Source organism: Melanerpes formicivorus, unplaced genomic scaffold (assembly GCF_026170545.1).
Source record: "Melanerpes formicivorus ecotype bairdi unplaced genomic scaffold, bMelFor1.0.p_v2 SCAF_47, whole genome shotgun sequence".
In the NCBI taxonomy this organism is placed as follows: domain Eukaryota; kingdom Metazoa; phylum Chordata; class Aves; order Piciformes; family Picidae; genus Melanerpes; species Melanerpes formicivorus.
In genome coordinates, this window is record NW_027142399.1 from 3,102,834 (window position 1) to 3,121,291 (window position 18,458).

The following is an 18,458-nucleotide window of genomic DNA, read 5'->3' on the forward strand; positions in this document are numbered from 1 at the left end:
GCCTTTGCTTCAGCTGTAGAACCATACAATCATTGGGGTTGGAAAAGACCTTTAAGATCGCATCCAACCATCACCTAACTCTACCAAGTCTCTTCTACATAGAGCTTCTCCCCCCACAGGCTCTGCCGCTCTCCAGCACTTTAGCTGGGAAATAGATGGGAAGAAGCAGTAGGGCTGGGGAAGAGGCTCTCTCCCACTTGTCATTTTAATACTAATTACAGGGTATGGAAGGAGGGGGGGGGGGGGAAGTTGAGAGGAGAAGGAGGAGAAGGGGGGGCGGAAAAAGCCAGCCCCAATCTGGAACCTTTCCAGTTTGTGCACTTTAAAAAGAAAAAAAAAAAAAAAGAAAAAGAGGCAAGAAAGGCAGAAGCGCACACACCCCGGGATCTTAAAATAGCGAGCAGGGAGGGGAGAGGAGCGGCGGATCCTCCCCGCCCGGCGCTGGGTAACAATGGTGCGCGGCGGGGAGCAGCGGGCGCCCTGATTGACAGCCGGCTCGTCCTAAAAAAGGCCGCGGAGAGATGCTTATCGGCAGGTTTATATAGCGGGGCAGCAGCGGGGCGCCCAGCCGAGCCCAGCCGGCAGCGGGGCGGAGGAGGAGGAGGAGGAAAAGCAGAAGGGAGGAGGCGGCGGCGGCAGCAGCAGCCGGGGCAGCGCTCGGTGTCGCCGAGCGCCCATGCACGGCAGGCCGCGGCCGCGGCTCTGGCAGGCCCGGCGGGAGGCCCGGCCATGCACTGCCAGGCGCAGGCCCGGGCCAAGGCAAGCAGGAGGCGCTACAAGACCTTTATGATCGACGAGATCCTCTCCAAGGAGACCTGCGATTACTTCGAGAAACTTTCCCTCTACTCCGTCTGTCCGTCCCTCCTGGTCAGGCCAAAGCCGCTGCACTCCTGTGCCGGTAAGAGAAGCCCCGGGGAGGAGGGAGGCTCTCCCGAGGGAAGGGGCAGCGGTGAATCCCCCTTCCAGGGACTCGGAGGATGCTCGGAGGCACCGTTTGCAAGCCAGACCTCGCTTACCTCGCGGAAAGCCGCGGCATGTCTCCTCTGGAGCAGAGGAAGCTGCCAAGCCCCAGTCCCAGTCGTGAACCAGAGCTCTTCCCTCCCGTCCCGTCCACGAGGGTCTGTGCGAGCTCCCCGTGACACCTTGCAGCAAACCCCTGCGTTTCCCACTCCTCCAGAGCACAGGCTGCTCTCCCAAACCCAGTCCCGGCAAAGAACCCGTTTTCACACCTCCATCCCCAGCAGAAGGGTTTGCATTTGCTCCCTCTGTTAATTTCCTCCTCCAAATTGGAGGCGACTCTCCCAAACTCAGTGCTGGCCGAGAACGCAGGTGGTCAGCTCCCATCCCTAACAGAAGGGTTTGTTTGCTCTCTCTGTTACGTTGTCCCTCCAAAGCGAAGGAGAACTCCCCGACCCCCAGCCCTGGCTGTGAATTTGACTCTTCATGCCCCATCCCCAGTGGATTTGTGTTTGCACCTTATGTTGCCTTGCTCCTGCTGAGTGAAGCAGGCTCCCCAAAACCCAGTCCCACTCACCAACCTGACTTTTCATGCTCCATCCCCAGCAGGAGTGTTTGTGTTACATGGCAGCAAACACCTGCATTTCCCACTCTTCTGAAGCAAAGTAATTTCCCCCCCACGAATGCCCAGCTGTCAACCTGACTTTTTGTGCCCCATCCTAAGCAGAAGGGTTTGTGTTTGTTCCCTCTGTTCCTTTCCTTCCCCAAAGTGAAGGAGGCTCCCCCCAAAACCAAATCTCAGCTGTGAATTCAAGTTTGCACATCCAAATCCAGCAGAAAGGTTTGTGTCTGCTCCCTGCTTTTTCTGGGCAGTGTTGGTGATCTCAGTCTGAAGTGGTGGGGTTCAGCCTTAATCTTTCTTAGGGTGTTCAGTAATAAATAATCAGTGTAAGTGATGAGTCGACAGGGGCACGGGTCCTTTAGAAAGTGACCTTGAGCTTATGCTTGGTTTTGTCATCGCCGTCTGTGAGAGTACAAAGAAATCCACAGAAAAAAATGGGGGAAAAAGGAGAAAAACTGCTGCTGAGACCATTTTTCTCCCCCTCCCTTAAATGAATTCTCTCTTTACAAGGAATTAAGCTCTTTGTAAGAGAGATGATGTGAAAATGCCTCTAATGATTTTGTGGGCATGGACACCACAAACCCCCCCCCCCCCCCCCCAAATAGCTCTGTTGTAGCTGGGTATCACCGCCACAAAACGAGCGACTGGGTCTTGACCACAGGTCGCAAACAGATTGGTCTAAGGTCAGCGTTTGAAAATCCACATTAAAAGTAAAAATAGCATTCTTGTAGTGCATCCTAGCTTTAAAACCCAAGAATATCCTTCTGCTTGTGGTCAAATAGGGTATTTTTCCAGGTTTATGTTCTTCCCAGGAGGCCGTGCTTTCACCTTGAGGGAGTTGGAAATCGGAACTTAAAAATACACTCTTCAAAAAAGCCTTAGCCATTGGAAAAATATTTTTGAAGGAGTGACTCCCAGTAAAATAAGATAGATTTCAAGGTCAGAAGATTGTAATTTTCCTTCCTCTCCCCTAGGAATGTTGATTTAGAGTTGGGCTGAAGTTGTGTTTAATAATTGAAGGCCTGCGCTTTAGCTCGCGTTAGTTGTTTTGGTTTGGTTTTTTGTGGCTTAGCTGAATATAAATGGGGAAGAGCTTTTCAGGTCTCAGGGAGCTTGGCTAGTAGAAAACTTGCTGTTAGGGCATCCTAAGAGTCTGAGTGGAGCACTTTTGGCTTGCTTTTTGTTGCCTAGCTGAATATAAATTAAGAAAGAGCTTTTCAGGTCTTCATGGAGCTCTGCTAGTAGAAGATTTGCTGTTGGGATGTCCTGAGAGCCTGATGAGTAGAGGAAACCTTTGCTCCGAGCTTAAATCTTCCTCCAACCTCAGTATTGATTTTTGTAAATACTGATTATTCTAGATCCAGCAGTTATTAGGAGGTGTGGTCAGAAATAAGCCCCACAGTGGCCAGCTTTTGGGGGAGAAGTGAGATGAATCATTAGCGTGATCCTCATTCAACATTTATTTCTTCCGCTGGATTTGCGCGTGACGCGCTTTGCCTTCTCTAACTAATCGCTGACATATCTTTTGCACCAGAAGATCTGGTTGTTAATCAAGATACTGCTGACAAGGGCATTTTTTTTTTTTGTTCAGGGCTGATCCTTTGCTACTGCGTAGATATTTAGTGCCTTGGCCAAAATAGGCATGGATATCCCAAAGGATTCCGTGTGGGGCAGCTTGTGGTTGCGCCGAGAGGGCCCCGTTCTGCTCGTGTCAGTCACTGTGATTTACACAGACCCCGCTTTGCCAGGGAGAGGAAAAAGATTTCTCTTTCTGCACAAATTGAAGCAAAAGGTTGAAGGAATATTAACAATATTTAGCAGCAGCCAGAAGCATAAAAAAAAAGTGGTTTGAAAGTCGCCTTTAGGCTAAGGGATCCTCAGTAGTTTTGATAGGTGGTTGCTTCCCTGTGGTTGCTTTGACTCTCACTAACCCCATGGGGGGGAAAAAAGAAATTATTTTAATATGTAGTTCTGTGTCACCATAGCAAACATTCTCTGCAATTTATTCATTAAATAATCATTAATAATCCTCAAATGATTCAGCAGTGGTTTCTGAGTGATGCTAGCACGACTCTTGCGGTTACCAGTCAATTAAAGCTTTATTTCTCTTTGTGTTTGGGATCTTTAATGAGTTTGCCCTCAAGGTTGTGTTTCTAACCCAAGCTCTGGCCTGTTCCCGTGTCAGGGTGGATTGTGAGTATCTGCTTTTGGGATAAGTTTTTTTGGAAGCACAGTGCTTGAGAAGTGAGTTACATCAAGAGAGATTAAAACCGTAAAGGAAACGGCTACAGAAGTGCACGATTCCAAATGTTCAGCCTTCTAATGTTTATAGCTCCAATTAAAGCCTGTATGTATTATGTTAAAACAAACAATACCCAAACAAACCACCAAACCACACACACATGCATGCAAAAAACCAAACCAACCAGCAAACAAGGAACAAACAACCCCCCCAAACCACTTCGGGGCTGCCGAAATCCAGCACTGTGCTGCCTGCGTTTCTGTTTGTCTCATGAGGTCCTCAGGGAGTGAGCACTTAGTCTTTGTGGTCTAAACAAAATGAGCCTTCACCAAAATCACAGAAATTTGCCTCACCAGTATAGAGTCATAGCTGGGGCTGGGGAGTGTCTGGAACAGCAATGAGTAATTAGTTACATCAGCCCAAGGTCTCTTCAGCAGCACGGCTTAATCTCAAGTCGGGAGTAGGCGTTTTCATGGACTAAAGAGCTAATAGTTCTTTCATCTGGGCTGAAGTCAGAGAAGCCTGATGGGCTAAAGAGTTTTCATGGGCTAAAGAGTTAATAGTTCTTTCATCTGGGGTGAAGTCAGAGCAGCCTGATGGACCTTTATAATTTATTTGGGGCTGAAAGACATGAGGTGCCGTTGCGCAGCGCGTGTTTAATGACATCCTCTAAGTGAAGAGGGCTGAAAACCGGCGGTAACCAAGCGGGGAAACGTTTTTTTCCTTTGGCTGTGATTGAATGCTAAATATTTAAGTGTGTGCAGCTGAATTTGGGACAAAACAAATATGGCAAGTGGAGGGGGATGGGGGTGGAAGGAGCGTTTGGGACTTTTCCTGCGCGTGGTGAGCTCAAAACCTGACATTTTAGTTGCGAGGAGCGTTCAGAAGCTCGGATTCAAAGCTCCCTGATCTCACCGGGGAGATTCCCATTGCAAACAAGCCCCTGACAAATTGTTCTGTGGAAAGAAAAAAATGCATTTTCCTTGTTAAAAAATATATATATATAAAAGATCCATCAGCAGCTTAAAATGTGGTGTTGTGGCAGTTATTGAGCCAAATGCACGAGGCTGTACTCACAGTGGACCCGTAACAAAACGCTAGCCGGGCTTCAGAGCCATGGTAAAAAGATTAAACCAGAAATCTCTTCACATGTTGGTTAATGCCTCCTTGATTTATGAGGTTTTTGGATTGGGATGACTTGGTGCAAAACACAGTTTGGTTTCCTGGTATTTCTGTTTTTCATTGGCTTTTCACATTGTGTCACATCCACTTCATCTGTGGAAGTCCCGAGGCCAGCGTTGGCGTTCGCCGTGCTTGCGCTGATTTCCGAAGGTTGCTTTTTGAGTGGAGTCCTGAAGGAATCACTTAATTTGTCTAATTTTCTTTTTAATTCAAAATTGATCTAAAAATATTTGTAGGTGAGTTTACACCAATCCCAGCTCATTTCCTGAGCTCTTGAAAAATCCAGTTGCAGCGATACGCTCAAAATCCAGTTGCAGCGATACGCTCAAAATCCAGTTGCCACGTTCCTAGTTCTGGGCAGGGTAAAGACTCAAAGGACATTCAGTGCTATGAGGTCCAAGTGGAAATGCTTCATAATGAGCAAAGTAACTAAAATGGCTTGAAAAGTAAAAGCCCAGGGTGGTCACAGCTGAGATGTGTGTGGGAAAGTTGTGTTACTCCCCGTGACAGTGGCATTTGTGATGTTGGGTATTAATAATCATGAATTGGCCTGGCTGAGCTAGCCACACAAATTGAGGTGGCTGGGGCTCAAAGAATTCAATTGCCCCTGCTAGGGAGAATTTTCAGTCCTCAGCTTATTTCAGTGGGCTTGGTAGAGCAAATTCTTTGCTGTCTATGCCATGTATTCATGTTCACCAGGATCCATCCCAGAGCTCCTTAAAAAACCCTCTCAAACTTGGATATATCGTAGTGATTTGTGATTGAAATCCCACTGAGCACCGATGCAATTTATTTGTTCTACCTGGGCCCATCTTGAGTGGGACAACTTAGAACAACACTTTGCATGGAGATGGCTTTACAGATGCCTGGCTTCATCTTCTGAATTAGCTACCTTGATATCAAAATAGTGATATTTACATAGAGAGTTGTGTTCAAGGGGATTCTGCTGCTCTCTGTGTGTGTCACAGGTTCTGCAAGGGGTCACAACCTTCATTTTCTCAGCTTGCTTGCATCTTTTTGACTTCACTGCTCTGCTAGTCAGCGGAACAAGTTGACTTTAAAGAACACCAATAACTAAGTTTTGCTTCCTGGAATTTCTTATTGGGATTCTTCTTTTGTCAGGTGGTTTTTTGGTTGGGTATTTTGGATGGTGAGAGGAATGTTTGTACGCTTGGGGTTCAAAGGTAGGCAAGTATCTAGTGTAGAGTTGTTCAAAGCGTGAATTCTTTGCTCAGGGTTTTGCCTGTCTTCTGTTGTTTTACCTTAGGATGAGACTAGGAACTGCTTATCCCAAACCTTGGGGGTTTTAAATGTCATTTTCTTGCTATATTTGATTTCTTTCCCCGGATTAAACTAAGTGGTACGTGCAACCACGGAGACCTGAGGGGAATCGTTGCCTCTGCAACGAAGTGTGAGCTTTGATATTTCTGCTCCTTAGCCAATCTTGTCAGCCTTTCTTAAAGGCACAGCCTAAACTGTCACAGAAACCATAGATTGATTGTGTCCTAAACCAGTGTGGTTTTTGTGAGCTCACAACGAGATTGTCCTCAAAAAGGCCTTGATACAGGCAAGGTTTGGATTTGCTCTGGGACGTTAAAGTTGGGGTGGAAGCCGTTTCTTTTGCTCAAATGCTCGCTGAAGCTCTTTCCTTTAAATGGCATGGATACTGTTACGGAGTTCCTGGGGGAAAGCAGGGCACTGTGGGAAAGGAAAAGGCAAATCCATGCAGTCTGTGTCCCGTGGTGGGGGAAAAATGAGATGCCCTCCGTTCAAAGAGCGTTATCTGAAACATAACAGCTGGATTAATCCCCTTCAATAAAGCTCAGACGGAGTTGTGGGGATACCTTCAACCAGCCTAACTCAAACCTGAGTGTGCCCAGCCTCCCATCAGCTCTCGATCTTCAGCTGGGCTTGGATTCCATCCCCAGGGTCCCAGTTGTGTGTCAGAGAGTTTGGGGCTTGTGGTGTGTGAAGTGGGTGCTCGGGAGACGTGGATGTCTAAAATGCTTGCTTAGCAGGGGCTGGTTCCCAACAATGCATGAGGTCCATCAAAGTAAAATCTACATCACTGGTTTTGCTTTTACTATTTGTGCAAAGACATGAAGCAAAAAAAAAAAAGATTAAAATCTTCTCTAAGCTCCTGATGTTTATTGGGGTTAACTCACAAAGCTCAGTGTAATTCTAAGGTTGAGGAGCAAAAAGTAAAGGTGAAATGCCCCAGGGAGTCTGGTTTAGGATTCTGTTAATCCTGGAAGAGGCAAAATGTTGCTTCTGTAAATTTCTCTGATCCAGTATTAGGGAAGCCATGGAGTAGTCTTTAGTTTAAGATGATATTAAAACAAGCCCTACAAGAAAAAGTCTTTCTGTAGTAATTAGGCTGGACACGAGCGTGGCTGCTGAGGTAGCCGAACAACCACGGTAGACTTTGACAGTGGATTAATCTGTAGCTGCTGAAGATTGGGCACAAAACTCAATCCTGAAGATCCTCGTGGTTTTCAGGCTGTCTGCTTTGGTGTCTTCCGCAGAAATCATAGCTCAAAAAGGCCCCAAAAGTGTCCTGTAAGGAGTAATGATGGGCTGGATACTCGGAGAGATGTCTGTTTTCTCTGTCAGAGCCCATCCAGTGTCAGAGGGGGCACTTTCAGAGCCCATCCAGTGTCAGGGGAGGCATTTCAGAGCCCATCCGGTGTCAGAGGGGGCAATTTCAGAGCCCATCCAGTGTCAGGGGAGGCATTTCAGATCCCATCCAGTGTCAGAGTGGGCAATTTCAGAGCCCATCCAGTGTTAGGGGAGGCATTTCAGAGCCCATCCAGTGTCAGAGGCAAAGCCAGATCAGAACCTCAATTTGAAACCCAAGTCTAAAGACTGAGCAGGGAAATCTGCCTCTAAAGACATTTCAGCTCTTAAAACATTTGGAATTGAGACCTATTTTTGCCATCTGTATTGCAATGCAGTTAGTAGTGGATAAAAGGAATGAATGAGAGGCAAAACTATGTGGAACAAGGCAGAAAATCACCCCCGGACGACTGCAATAAAACCTGCTGTGGGAAGTAATCAGCGCTGCGGTTGTGGTTAGGCATGAATAAGCATTGCAGAGGAATGTTCTAATAGGAGGTATTAATGAATGTGGGATTCCAGGGGGAAAATTGACACCTCTGCCTTATTTTCTAAAGCCTCACGGCTTGCAGGGAGCAGATTGAAATCCATCTCAGTGCCGCTTTAGGTTTGAATGCTGTGCTTTTGTACCCTCAATCTGGAGACTGCGCGGCACAGACCTGCTGCCACCGCTCTCAAGTTGTCGTCACTGTTATTTTAGGGACTTTTATTCAACTTGAAAGGAAAGACAGATTTGTTTGGTGGAATAAATGTCTCCCAGAATTGTTGCCTTCATTACCAGCCTGGCATGGGCACGGGCAGGAATCTTCACTGGGGGAAGTTGGGGGGAAATGAGTGAGAGTGCTTTGAGCCAACGCCTTGCGTGAAGCTCCCAGTGAATGCAGCAGGCTGCGGGGAGCAGAGCAGTAGCAAAGGAGACTTATTTGGCTTTTTCTTCTGTTTGCTTGTGTTGAGCAGTACCTTTAATTTCCAGCTTAGAGCACGGTGAAAGACAGCTGGCTATATCATGGTCTTGGCAGTGTGTTGATCGAAGCATTGATCCACCTGCGGCGAGGATTTAGTGCTGATTGGAGCCTTGATGATTGAAAGGAAACTCTGCCTCTCGAAGTCATTTCTGTGCCCTCAGTGCAAAGCAAAAACATTAGGAGTAGTCAGGAAAATGAATGTTTTGGGTTGTTGGTGGGTGGAAGAAACAACAGTCAATTGTCCTTTACAGTTGAGAGCGAAGCAAAGTGGTTTAGGTTTAGTTGGGCAAGTTCAAAGTTTTACAAGCGTGGAATGCGAGAGGAAGCCAAATAGGAGAAACTACTTGAGCTGCAATAAATACTGGAAATGTGTCTTCTAAAGGCTGAAACAAAGCTTCCAGACACTTTCCTTTTTTATATGAGACATTTGGCAAAGCAATACTTTCTCTCTTGCAAATGGTCTGTCTGTTTTTTTTCCCCCTTGCTTTTTGGATGGGAGGAAGTTACAACCAAACAGTTTCAGTCAGTTCTATTTCAGAATTGCTCCAGCTGGACTGCTGAAGTCAGAACACTTGAACACAAGCTTCATTTGCTAGGAAATCATAGTTCCATGGAAAGTTTAGGACGTTGGTTTGTGATCTTGGCTGTGTTTGTGTGAATCAAGACAAAATCAGGATCACAAGAGCAGGCTAATGGGAGCTGAGCAGTGGATGTCCTGTGGACGCTGCTGCTCACAGGGAGCGGGTCACAGCGTTGCAGCATGCAGATGAGACAGTTTCAGGGCAGCTTAACAGTAAATTGTGAGTTCACGTTAATATTACTGTCCAGGGACATCTTGGGGATGGCTTTCCCCCCTTGGAACTTCCCAGGTTATTTCTTGTGTTGCTGGCGCTCTGGGAGAGTCTAACTGAGAGCCTTCCAGCCCTTGTGTGATGTGAAATCCCCAAAGCTAGATCTTCCTGGTGTGTCTTTCAAAATGTAGAAAGAAGTGATGTTAGGACCTGGCTAAGGCTGCAATTACTATTTTCCATCTTCCCCTCATGTACCTTTTTGTTTTGACTGATTCTTGGCATCTTCTTCCTCATTCATCTTGGTCAGAACACAGCTTGGAAGAACACCAAGTTATCAGTTGCTGATATTTTGGACAGGTGTTGGGGTGCTGAGAAATGACTTAGAGGGAAGGGTAAAGAACAACCCTTCTCTGACAGATATTCCACCTTCCCAGATGTGGAGCCTTGCTTGAGTCTCTTTTGCTTATGCTTAGCACGCCCTGGTGTTGCACGTGATGGGAGCTTCTCTCCCCTCCTCTGAGCGCGCCCTGGCTCCCGGAGGGAACAAGCCCATCAGGGTCTGGGTGATGCTGGTGGAACGTGTGCCACGAGCACCCTAAAGGCTGATTCAACTCCTAGCTATGTGGTGAGAATTCAGGAGGATGGCAGTGTTCAGGGGGTCACCACCAGTTAGCTGCCTGTGTCAATCCCTCTGAAGGGTCCCACACAGAGAGGCAGCTGAAATGCCCTCATTGACGTTGGGGTTTGCCTGGGCTGTGCACACCTCTTCATAGCTGCACTTTGCTCACCTCTTCGTAGCTGCACTTTGGTGGAGTGTGAATGTATGTATAGCTGGGTGAAAAAACAAATGATTTTCAGTAAGAAGAAGACATTTTCTAGAAGAGCATCCTGCCATGCATGAGTGGGGGGAAAAGAGACTTTTTTGTTCCCCCCACCCTGCACAAGACATTTAGAAAACTCAGCTTTTGGCACCATTTCTTTCCAGAATGTTTTGAGTTCCATCTGAAACATAAAACCTGAAAGAATGTTACCCTCAGTAGCTTCTGGACAAAAAAATTCCCTGCTTTGGTCTTTCATTTTTTTTTTCCCCCATTTAAAAAAAGAAGGAAGGAAGGAGGGAGGGAGAAAGAGTTTTCCTGAACTTCCTATGCAACAGAAATAAACCTGCCTTTGAGGATGTGATGACAGAAAATTCATGAAGACATATGCTCTTTTTTTAATTTTACTTTATCTCTGAGCTTCAGAGCAACAACCTCACAATGACCTTACAATGTGTTTGGCTGTGAGGCTTCAGGTCTTATCTTGTCAATTCTGTAGCATGCCAGTGGTTGGGCTTTTTTTAATTCCTGTAGCTAGTTGGCTAACTTCACCAGGACTACTCATGCAAGGCAGGGTTTGAATGGGAAGCTTTATTTCACAGCATCAGCAAGGCTGGAAGAGACCTCAAAGATCACCAAGTCTAACCTGTCACCACAGACCTTGTGACTAAACCATGGCACCAAGAGCCACATCCAATCCCCTCTTGAACACCTCCAGGGATGGGGACTCCACTTCCCTGGGCAGCACATTCCAATGGCTAACAGCTCTCTCTGGGAAGAACTTTCTCCTCACCTCCAGCCTAAACTTCCCCTGGCACAGCTTGAGACTGTGTCCTCTTGTTCTGCTGCTGGTTGCTTGCGAGAAGAGACCAACCCCCTCCTGGCTACAACCTCCCTTCAGGTAGTTGTAGAGAGCAATGAGGTCTCCCCTGAGCCTCCTCTTCTCCAGCCTAAGCAACCCCAGCTCCCTCAGCCTCTCCTCGTAGGGCTTGTGCTTGAGGCCTCTCCCCAGCCTCATTGCCCTTCTCTGGTGTCTCAATGTCCTTCTTAAACTGAGGGGCCCAGAACTGGACACAGTACTCAAGGTGTGGCCTAACCAGTGCTAGCAGGGGCACAATGACTTCCCTGCTCCTGCTGGCCACGCTATCCTTGATGCAGGCCATGATGCCATTGTATTTGCCCTGTAACTTGGTCTTTTTTTATATATATATATATATATATATAGATATTTATATAGGTTGGGCTTGATCTCTGAGGTCTTTTCCAACCTGGTTGATTCCAGGAAATTCTGTGAAATAATCTTACTCATTTGGTGGATTTCCTTCCAAATAAGAGTGTTCATTGTCTTCTTTAAACACTCGTCTCACGCTTTGGCTTTGGCCATTGTGCTAATGATTATCTCTCGTGTTGCAGGCTAGTTGAAGGCTGCTCTGCCTCCTGATGCAAATTCATATTTAAGTAGAATTTCAAACTTAAAGGCTGGGCTTCATCTGAATTAAATTTGAGACTGGAGATTGGGAAGAAATTCTTTCCAGGGGGGGCGGTGAGACATTGGAACAGGCTGCCCAGGGAGGTTGTGGATGCCCCCTCCCTGGAGGTGTTCAAGGCCAGGTTGGAGGAGGCCTTGAGCAACCTGGGCTGGTGGAAGGTGTCCCTGCCCATGCTGGGAGGGTTGGAACTGGATGATCTTCAAGGTCCCTGCCAACCCAAACCACTCTTATGATCTCCAGAGCTAACACTGAAGTCCCTGTAGGTACCTCTTGCCACATCTAGCGTACCGCTGCCTACGCTTGTCCATTACAGCCCAAACCACTGTTGTGTAAGGGGAGAAGGGTTGAAGCCTTCAAAACAGCATCTCCTTTTCATTCTGCAAGCCAAAGAAACATGTGTGGTGTGTTTCAGGTTACTTGAAGAGGGGTATTCTGTGACAGATTACCCTGTCTTCTCCTGAAGCAGTGCTAGTGGTGGTACTTTCTGTTCGCTCGCTGCTCGCCGTACCTACGTGCCGTTGCATAACAGGAGAGGCCTTTGGGAGGGCTGAGTGCTCAGGTTGGCTTTTTTTTCACGTGTCTGGGAGGGGAAAAATCCAAGTCCCCTGAAATAGAGAGGAGTAACGTAATTGATACAGGGTAATGGTGACAAAGCCGAAGCAAATGTGGCGGGGTGGGTTTTTTTCTGGGCCACAAAACACTTGCGTGAGTTTGTGAATACATTTCTCTTCACCCTTCTGTCTGTTTTGTTCCAAGCCTCCTCTTGACAGCTTTGCTAACAGTTCTTTTTGTTCCTGTGGTGACTGAAGAGTGGAGGAGCTGATATTTGAAGGCTTCTGTAACAGCAGAGGACGGCACGAGGCGGTTTGGATCTCTCCTGGCTGCTCTTTTGCTTTCCCGAAGCAGATTTGGTTTAGGTTGGTGGACAGTAGTGAAATTGGTAGTAGGGAGCCGTGCCAGGAGGTAGATGGGTTGGTTTCACCTTGTTTCACTAAATTACAGAGCAATCACGAGGATGGGAAGCAGTGTGGTGAAGTGGGTGAGGAACAATTGATGGATTACTTTAGTTAAAATTACTTAGAGCCCAGTGCACCTCCCACTGAAGTCAATTAAATGGGTGTTGGAGCAAGGCCAAAATGAGTCAAGTCCAATTATGCCTTCACTGTAAACATTGAGGAGCACTTTATTATGAGGTAGTTTATGACTTAAATTACATTAAAACAAAAGCATTTAGGAAATGCTGGGGCTGTGTGAAATCCCAGCCTGAGAGTGCTTAGTTCTACCGCTCTGGCGAGCCCCTTTTCTCATGCCTGAGAGACAAGAGGCCTCTGAAGAGGCTGGTGGCACCTGTCTGTTGTGAAGAGCTGTCACAGCAATTGATACTGCCCATGTATTTCTGTCCACCAGCGGCTAGCTGGCTGGTGATGACGTGAGGAGAGACAGCAAGGATCGCTGAAATGAGAGGGCAGGATGAAAAGAGAGGGTGGGAATCAGTCTCTTCATCTATTTCATAGTTTCATTCAGGGTTGGAAGGGACCACAAGGATCATCTAGTTCCACCCCCCCTGCCATGGGCAGGGACACCCCACATTAGATCAGGCTGGACAGAGCCTCATCCTCATCATCATATTTGTCAGGATTTAAAGAGTTGGTCTGAGTAGCAGCTCAGCAGCCTGAAACTTTGCCTGAGCTCCTCTCCAAAATGGGGAGTGCTTGTGGCTGCTGGGCTTTGCCTCAGCTGAACAAAGGGCAGCATCTAAAACATTGTTTAAAAGGCTTTCACTTACTTGATAAAAGTGGGATTTATAAATATGTCCCACAGCATATGGTGGTGTTCTCAGAAGATCAAGCAGCTGATCTTTAAATCATGATTCACAAACCTGCTTTAAGGGAGTTTTTGTACACTCCAGGCTGATCCTGTTCAGTCTGTCCTCAGAGCTTCTCCTCGCTGTCCCCTCTTCCAGCAGGGTGAAGCCCTCTCCTGCTGTTTGGAGCAGCTCAGAGCAGGTTTAGGGTTTCCCAGCTTGCGTTGGTCTGACGGTGTAGGCTGTCTCAGGGGGTTTTAGCACCACATCCCAAGTGCCCTCCCTAAAGATCCATCAGGAGCTTGGGAGGTAGCAAGCTGTGTCTACCACAGGCAATAGCTGCTAACTGGGGTCATTCCTGTCCCTCCCAGTGAACTAAATTTGTCCCCACAGACAGATGATCTCCCGGTCATTGCCAAGTACTGAAAGGACTTCTGCAGGGTTTGAAGTTGGTCTGGGTTTGTTTTCTGGCTTCCTAAGCAGCTGTGTTTAAAATGAAAGATAGGGGTTGATCCTTGCTTTGAGCAGGGACAGGGCATGGCTCTGTAAGGGCTTTGTGGTGGATGGAGGTGCTGGATGTGTGCAGAGCAGGGGCAGGACAGAAAATGGGACGTGGGTGGAAATGAAAAAGATGGATCTGACGGCACGCACAGCTAGCACAGGGCATGCTGGAGTGGCTTCAGAGCTGCTTAGCTGCCTCAAGGACTTGGTTTTCAGTCTGGCAAACTCTGTTTGGCAAATGGTTTCCTTTTCTTCCGTGCTGTCACAGTTTTCATGGCGATTTGGCCTTTTTTTGTGTCCTTTTCTATGAATAGCTTCCACTAGCGCTTGCGAAAGAGCTCACTACTATGAAACAGACATCTCTGCTCTTCAGAGAAGAGAAGTGCTATCCATCCAGCAGTGCTAGTCAGGAAAAAGGGATGCAAGCAGGGTAAAAATTGAGGCAGGATTTTCTGTGGCCCATCTTCATCCCCACCAGTAAAGAGAGGCATGGCCACGACGGCTAAAGCTGACAAGCGGCGGCTTTATGGCTTAAAAATCCTGATTTTGGTGATGCCTTATTTCTCCTTCCTGAATGTCAGCACAGTTAGTCATGTTACAACCTGTGAAAAATACATGAGAATGGGTTGACAGCTCTTTAAAACCAGAGCATTGGTACTAATCTAGTCACAGCCCCTGCTTGGTACAGCCTAGGCGTGAGTCGTTTGACTCAGCTCACCGGTGAGCTTCGCTTGGGCATTGCCTTCCCAAGAGCGAAGAAATTAGTTATGGTTTGAGCTGCTTATTGTAATTCTCTCTCTCAATATTTGCCTGGTACTTTCCTGTAGTGAATGATAGGATAGAAAATCCCTTTTGACAGTGAAGGATACTCTAAGTACTTCGTTCATCACGGTGCCTTGACGGCAGCTTCAAGCTGGAGCGAAACTTTCCCCCCAGGAGAAATAATGTTGAAGGGGGGAAGTCCTGGTGTTTTATATTGGTGCTGAACTTCTGAGCACCTCTACCAGGATTTCTTCTTGCTGTTTACCACCTCATAGCCCTGAAACCTTAGCATTTCTCACACATGAAGGCAGTTCTAATGGAGTAGCTGCTGCTGCCTGTCGCTGCTTTGTTAATTCACTCACAAGAAACTGAAGTGCTCATTTCCAGCACCTGGGGTATAGCTTTAGTGTGGCTTAATGTGGTGGACTGCTCATTTGTCTTCTCCAGAATGTTTGTTTTCCCCAAAGCCAACTGATCCCAACATTGGAAATGTTTGTCCAGTCGATGGCAAAGGTGATTTAAGTGTTTCAAAAAGTGGTCTTGCCTCTGGTTAAGCTGGGGGCCAGCTTGCTTCTTTTGAGAGCTCAGCCACATACCTCATCTCGTTTCTCTCCACAAGAATTCCCTTCATCCAGGTAGCTCATTTTTCACAACAACCAGTAAGTAGCATTTATGTCACGGTAAATGTGTGTTCTGAACTCTGATTTAACTCTTTGAACGCTTCAGGTTGTACAAATAGTGCTTTTCTCTGTACCTCTTGATTCCCTCCCTGCTCCCACTTGGGTGTGTAGCAAAGAGAAAAGGAATTGCATCAGACTGCAAATACCCGAACGTTTTCTGCTGAGCACTCACTTAGCTGGCAGCTTGGGACATGTTGCTGTTGGGAAGAGGGATAACTGAGTGGACTTGATGTGCAGAGCCCAGAGGTTTTGCAGTGGACACTGGGTTTGGCCATCTCTGCTCAGCGTGGTCCCTGCCTCGCTGTGTGATGTGGAGCCAGTTAGATGCTGCCTGCCTCATCTTTCCCATTAGCTAAAGGAGCACAGCGGCTCAGCACGCACTTGGGCAGAGGATGGTGCAATCCTTCACCAAGCAATGCAAGAGAAGCTCAAAGTAACATGGCAGAGGGGATTGTGTGTGTATAACTCTGGTCTTCATGAGGGTTCATTAAGGACAAGTCAAGTCTGTATTATTTTTCTCGCCAGAGAGAAGTCTGTAGGAGGGAGGAGGCTTCCCCACAAATCACACTAAGACAGAACTGTGTTTATTGGTTTTGAGGGTTATCAACTTTACACAGATTCACAGATTGCATCAGGTTGGGAGGGACCCTCAGAGGTCATCTAGCCCAACCCCCTGCAGTCAGCAGAGATACCTCCAGCTGCTCAGGTTGCCCAGGGCCACACTGAGTCTGACCCTGTGTGTCTCTAGGGATGGGGTCTCAATCACATCCCTGGGCAACCTGTTCCAGGATTTTACCACCCTCACTGTGTAGAACTCCCTCCTGATGTCCAACCTATATCTACCCTGCCCCATTTTCAAACCATAGCCCCTCATCCTGCCCCCACAGGCCCTTCTGAACAGTCCCTCCCCAGCCTTCCTATAGGTCCCCTTCAGATACTGAAATGCTGCTCTAAGGTCCCCCCAGAGCCTTCCCTTCTCCAGGCTGAACAGCCCCAGTTCTTTACTAACTCCTGCATTAGCAATTTTCATCCATCCTTTGACCCTTTTACTGGACTTTTCTTCCTTCTGCCCATGCCCTGCTGTGTTGGATTTGCTCTTTCACTGTCTCCCTTCCTTTCCTCTCCCCTTCAGCTCTCTCTGTCTCCCCTCACCACAAGCTACTTTGCGCTCAAGTCGAACTTTCGAACCCATGACGTCAGGTTGGTTTGGAATTAGGCAAAACCAGTTTGCCCATCCCTTGTTGTAAAAGGGTTAATCCTCTAAACTATTGAGAGACAAGGGCAGGGAATTATGAAAGGAGCCCCTGTTTTATAAGCACTTGTATTGCCAGTGCTTGAATAGCCGTAATAAGTAGGTTGGTGCTGTGATTAATGACTGTGTTTTACATGCTGCTGATGGATGATGTGTCTTATTGGAGAAGCCATTTATTTTTATTTGGTCTCCTCACCCAAGCAGTACTAGAAATGAGATGTTAACATCTTGGTGGGAATATCTTTTATTCTCAACAATTCAAAGAAAGGTGACCCACAAAGAGGGGAAAATAATTAGTGATGGGAGGGCGGTTGCCTCTCGGATCATAGGATGGCTTCGGTTGCAAGGGGCCTCAGTGGTCACAGAATCACTAAGGTTGGAAGAGACCTCAAAGCTCATCAAGTCCAACCTGTCACCCAACACCTCATGCCTACTAGACCATGGCACCAAGTGCCATGTCCAATCCCCTCTTGAACACCTCCAGGGATGGGGACTCATCTACTCCAACTTCCCTGCCATGGGCAGAGATGCCTCTCAACTAAAACTTGGTTGCTCAAGGCCTCATCCAACCTGGCCTTGAAAATCTCCATGGAGGGGGCATCCACAACCTTCCTGGGCAACCTGTTCCAGTGTCTCACCACTCTTCTACTGAAGAACTTTCTCCTAAGATCCAATCTGAATGTACTCTCCCATATCTTCAAACCATTCCCCCTTATCCTGTCACTAGACACTCTTATGAAAAGTCCCTCTGCAGCCTTCCTGTGGGCTCCCTTCAGGCTCTGCAAGGCAGCTCTCAGATCCCCACAGAGTCTTTTTATTTCCTCCAGGCTGAACAACTCCAGTTTCAGTGTTATTGAATAGTTTGGGTAGGAAGGGACCTTTAAAGGTCACCTGGTCCAACCGCCCCACAGTGAGCAGGGACATCTGCAATTAAAGCAGATTGCTCAGAGCCCTAAGCAGCCTGACCTGGAATGGTTCCAGGGATGTGACATCTGCCACCTACATAAACCTCTATATCAAGAAAAGCTTCTACATAAACTAAAAGACCTTGGATCTGGCTTCCCAGCATGGATGGAAGCAAGATACAGCTGTGGATATGGAATCAGCACTGAAAATGATGAGTAGGATTTTCCCTGCTTGCTGCAGGGGGGTTGGACTAGATGACCTTTAGAGGTCCCTTCCAACCCAAAGTACTCAATGATGATTCTATCCTACAACTTTTAAGAAGCTGTTAGAGCTGGAACACTTTTTCATGTGGTTCCCCAATCATAAATTATAGGCTCAAGATCTCTCAGAAGGATTGCACCACTGCTGAGCAAAGCAAACCAATTCAGCTTGATGGATTGGTAGTGTTGGTGGCTTTTCATCATGGAGCAGTAAATGCCAGTCATTGCCCAATTTCTCTGGACCCCCCCATTTCAAGGCTTGATGCCCACACTGGCAATGTGAAGAGGCTGTTGTGCTGTCTGCAGGGAGAGCATGGAAACACCAGATGTGAGTCTCACCCCAAGTGTCACATAAAGGAGTCTGGTAGTGGTGATATTGGGGAAATAGAGGTGGGGGGGGAAAAGCTGTTGGAGGAGCTCCCATGGAAACATTGCTGGTTGCACAAGAACAGGATGCATGGGTTGCTTCAATATTAACATATATATTAATGGCACATCAAGGGATTTCGTAATGCTGTGACACAGAAGAGAGGTCTCAATGCAGGGCTCTTGCAATCAGCTCATGTCAGATCATAACACCTCTGCCTCCCCTTCTGGCTTCCGTTGGAGG

General features: G+C 47.3%; 1 protein-coding gene across 1 annotated transcript in view; it reads left to right on the forward strand.

Moving 5' to 3' along the window:
• Positions 1–401: 401 nt before the first annotated feature.
• Positions 402–18,458, forward strand: part of BARX2 (BARX homeobox 2) — a 35,621-nt gene continuing 17,564 nt past the window's right edge. Inside the window, exon 1 of the mRNA XM_068160022.1 lies at positions 402–898. Within this exon, the coding sequence (XP_068016123.1) occupies positions 730–898 (169 nt within the window). The 5' untranslated portion in view covers positions 402–729. The remainder of the gene's footprint in view (positions 899–18,458) is intronic.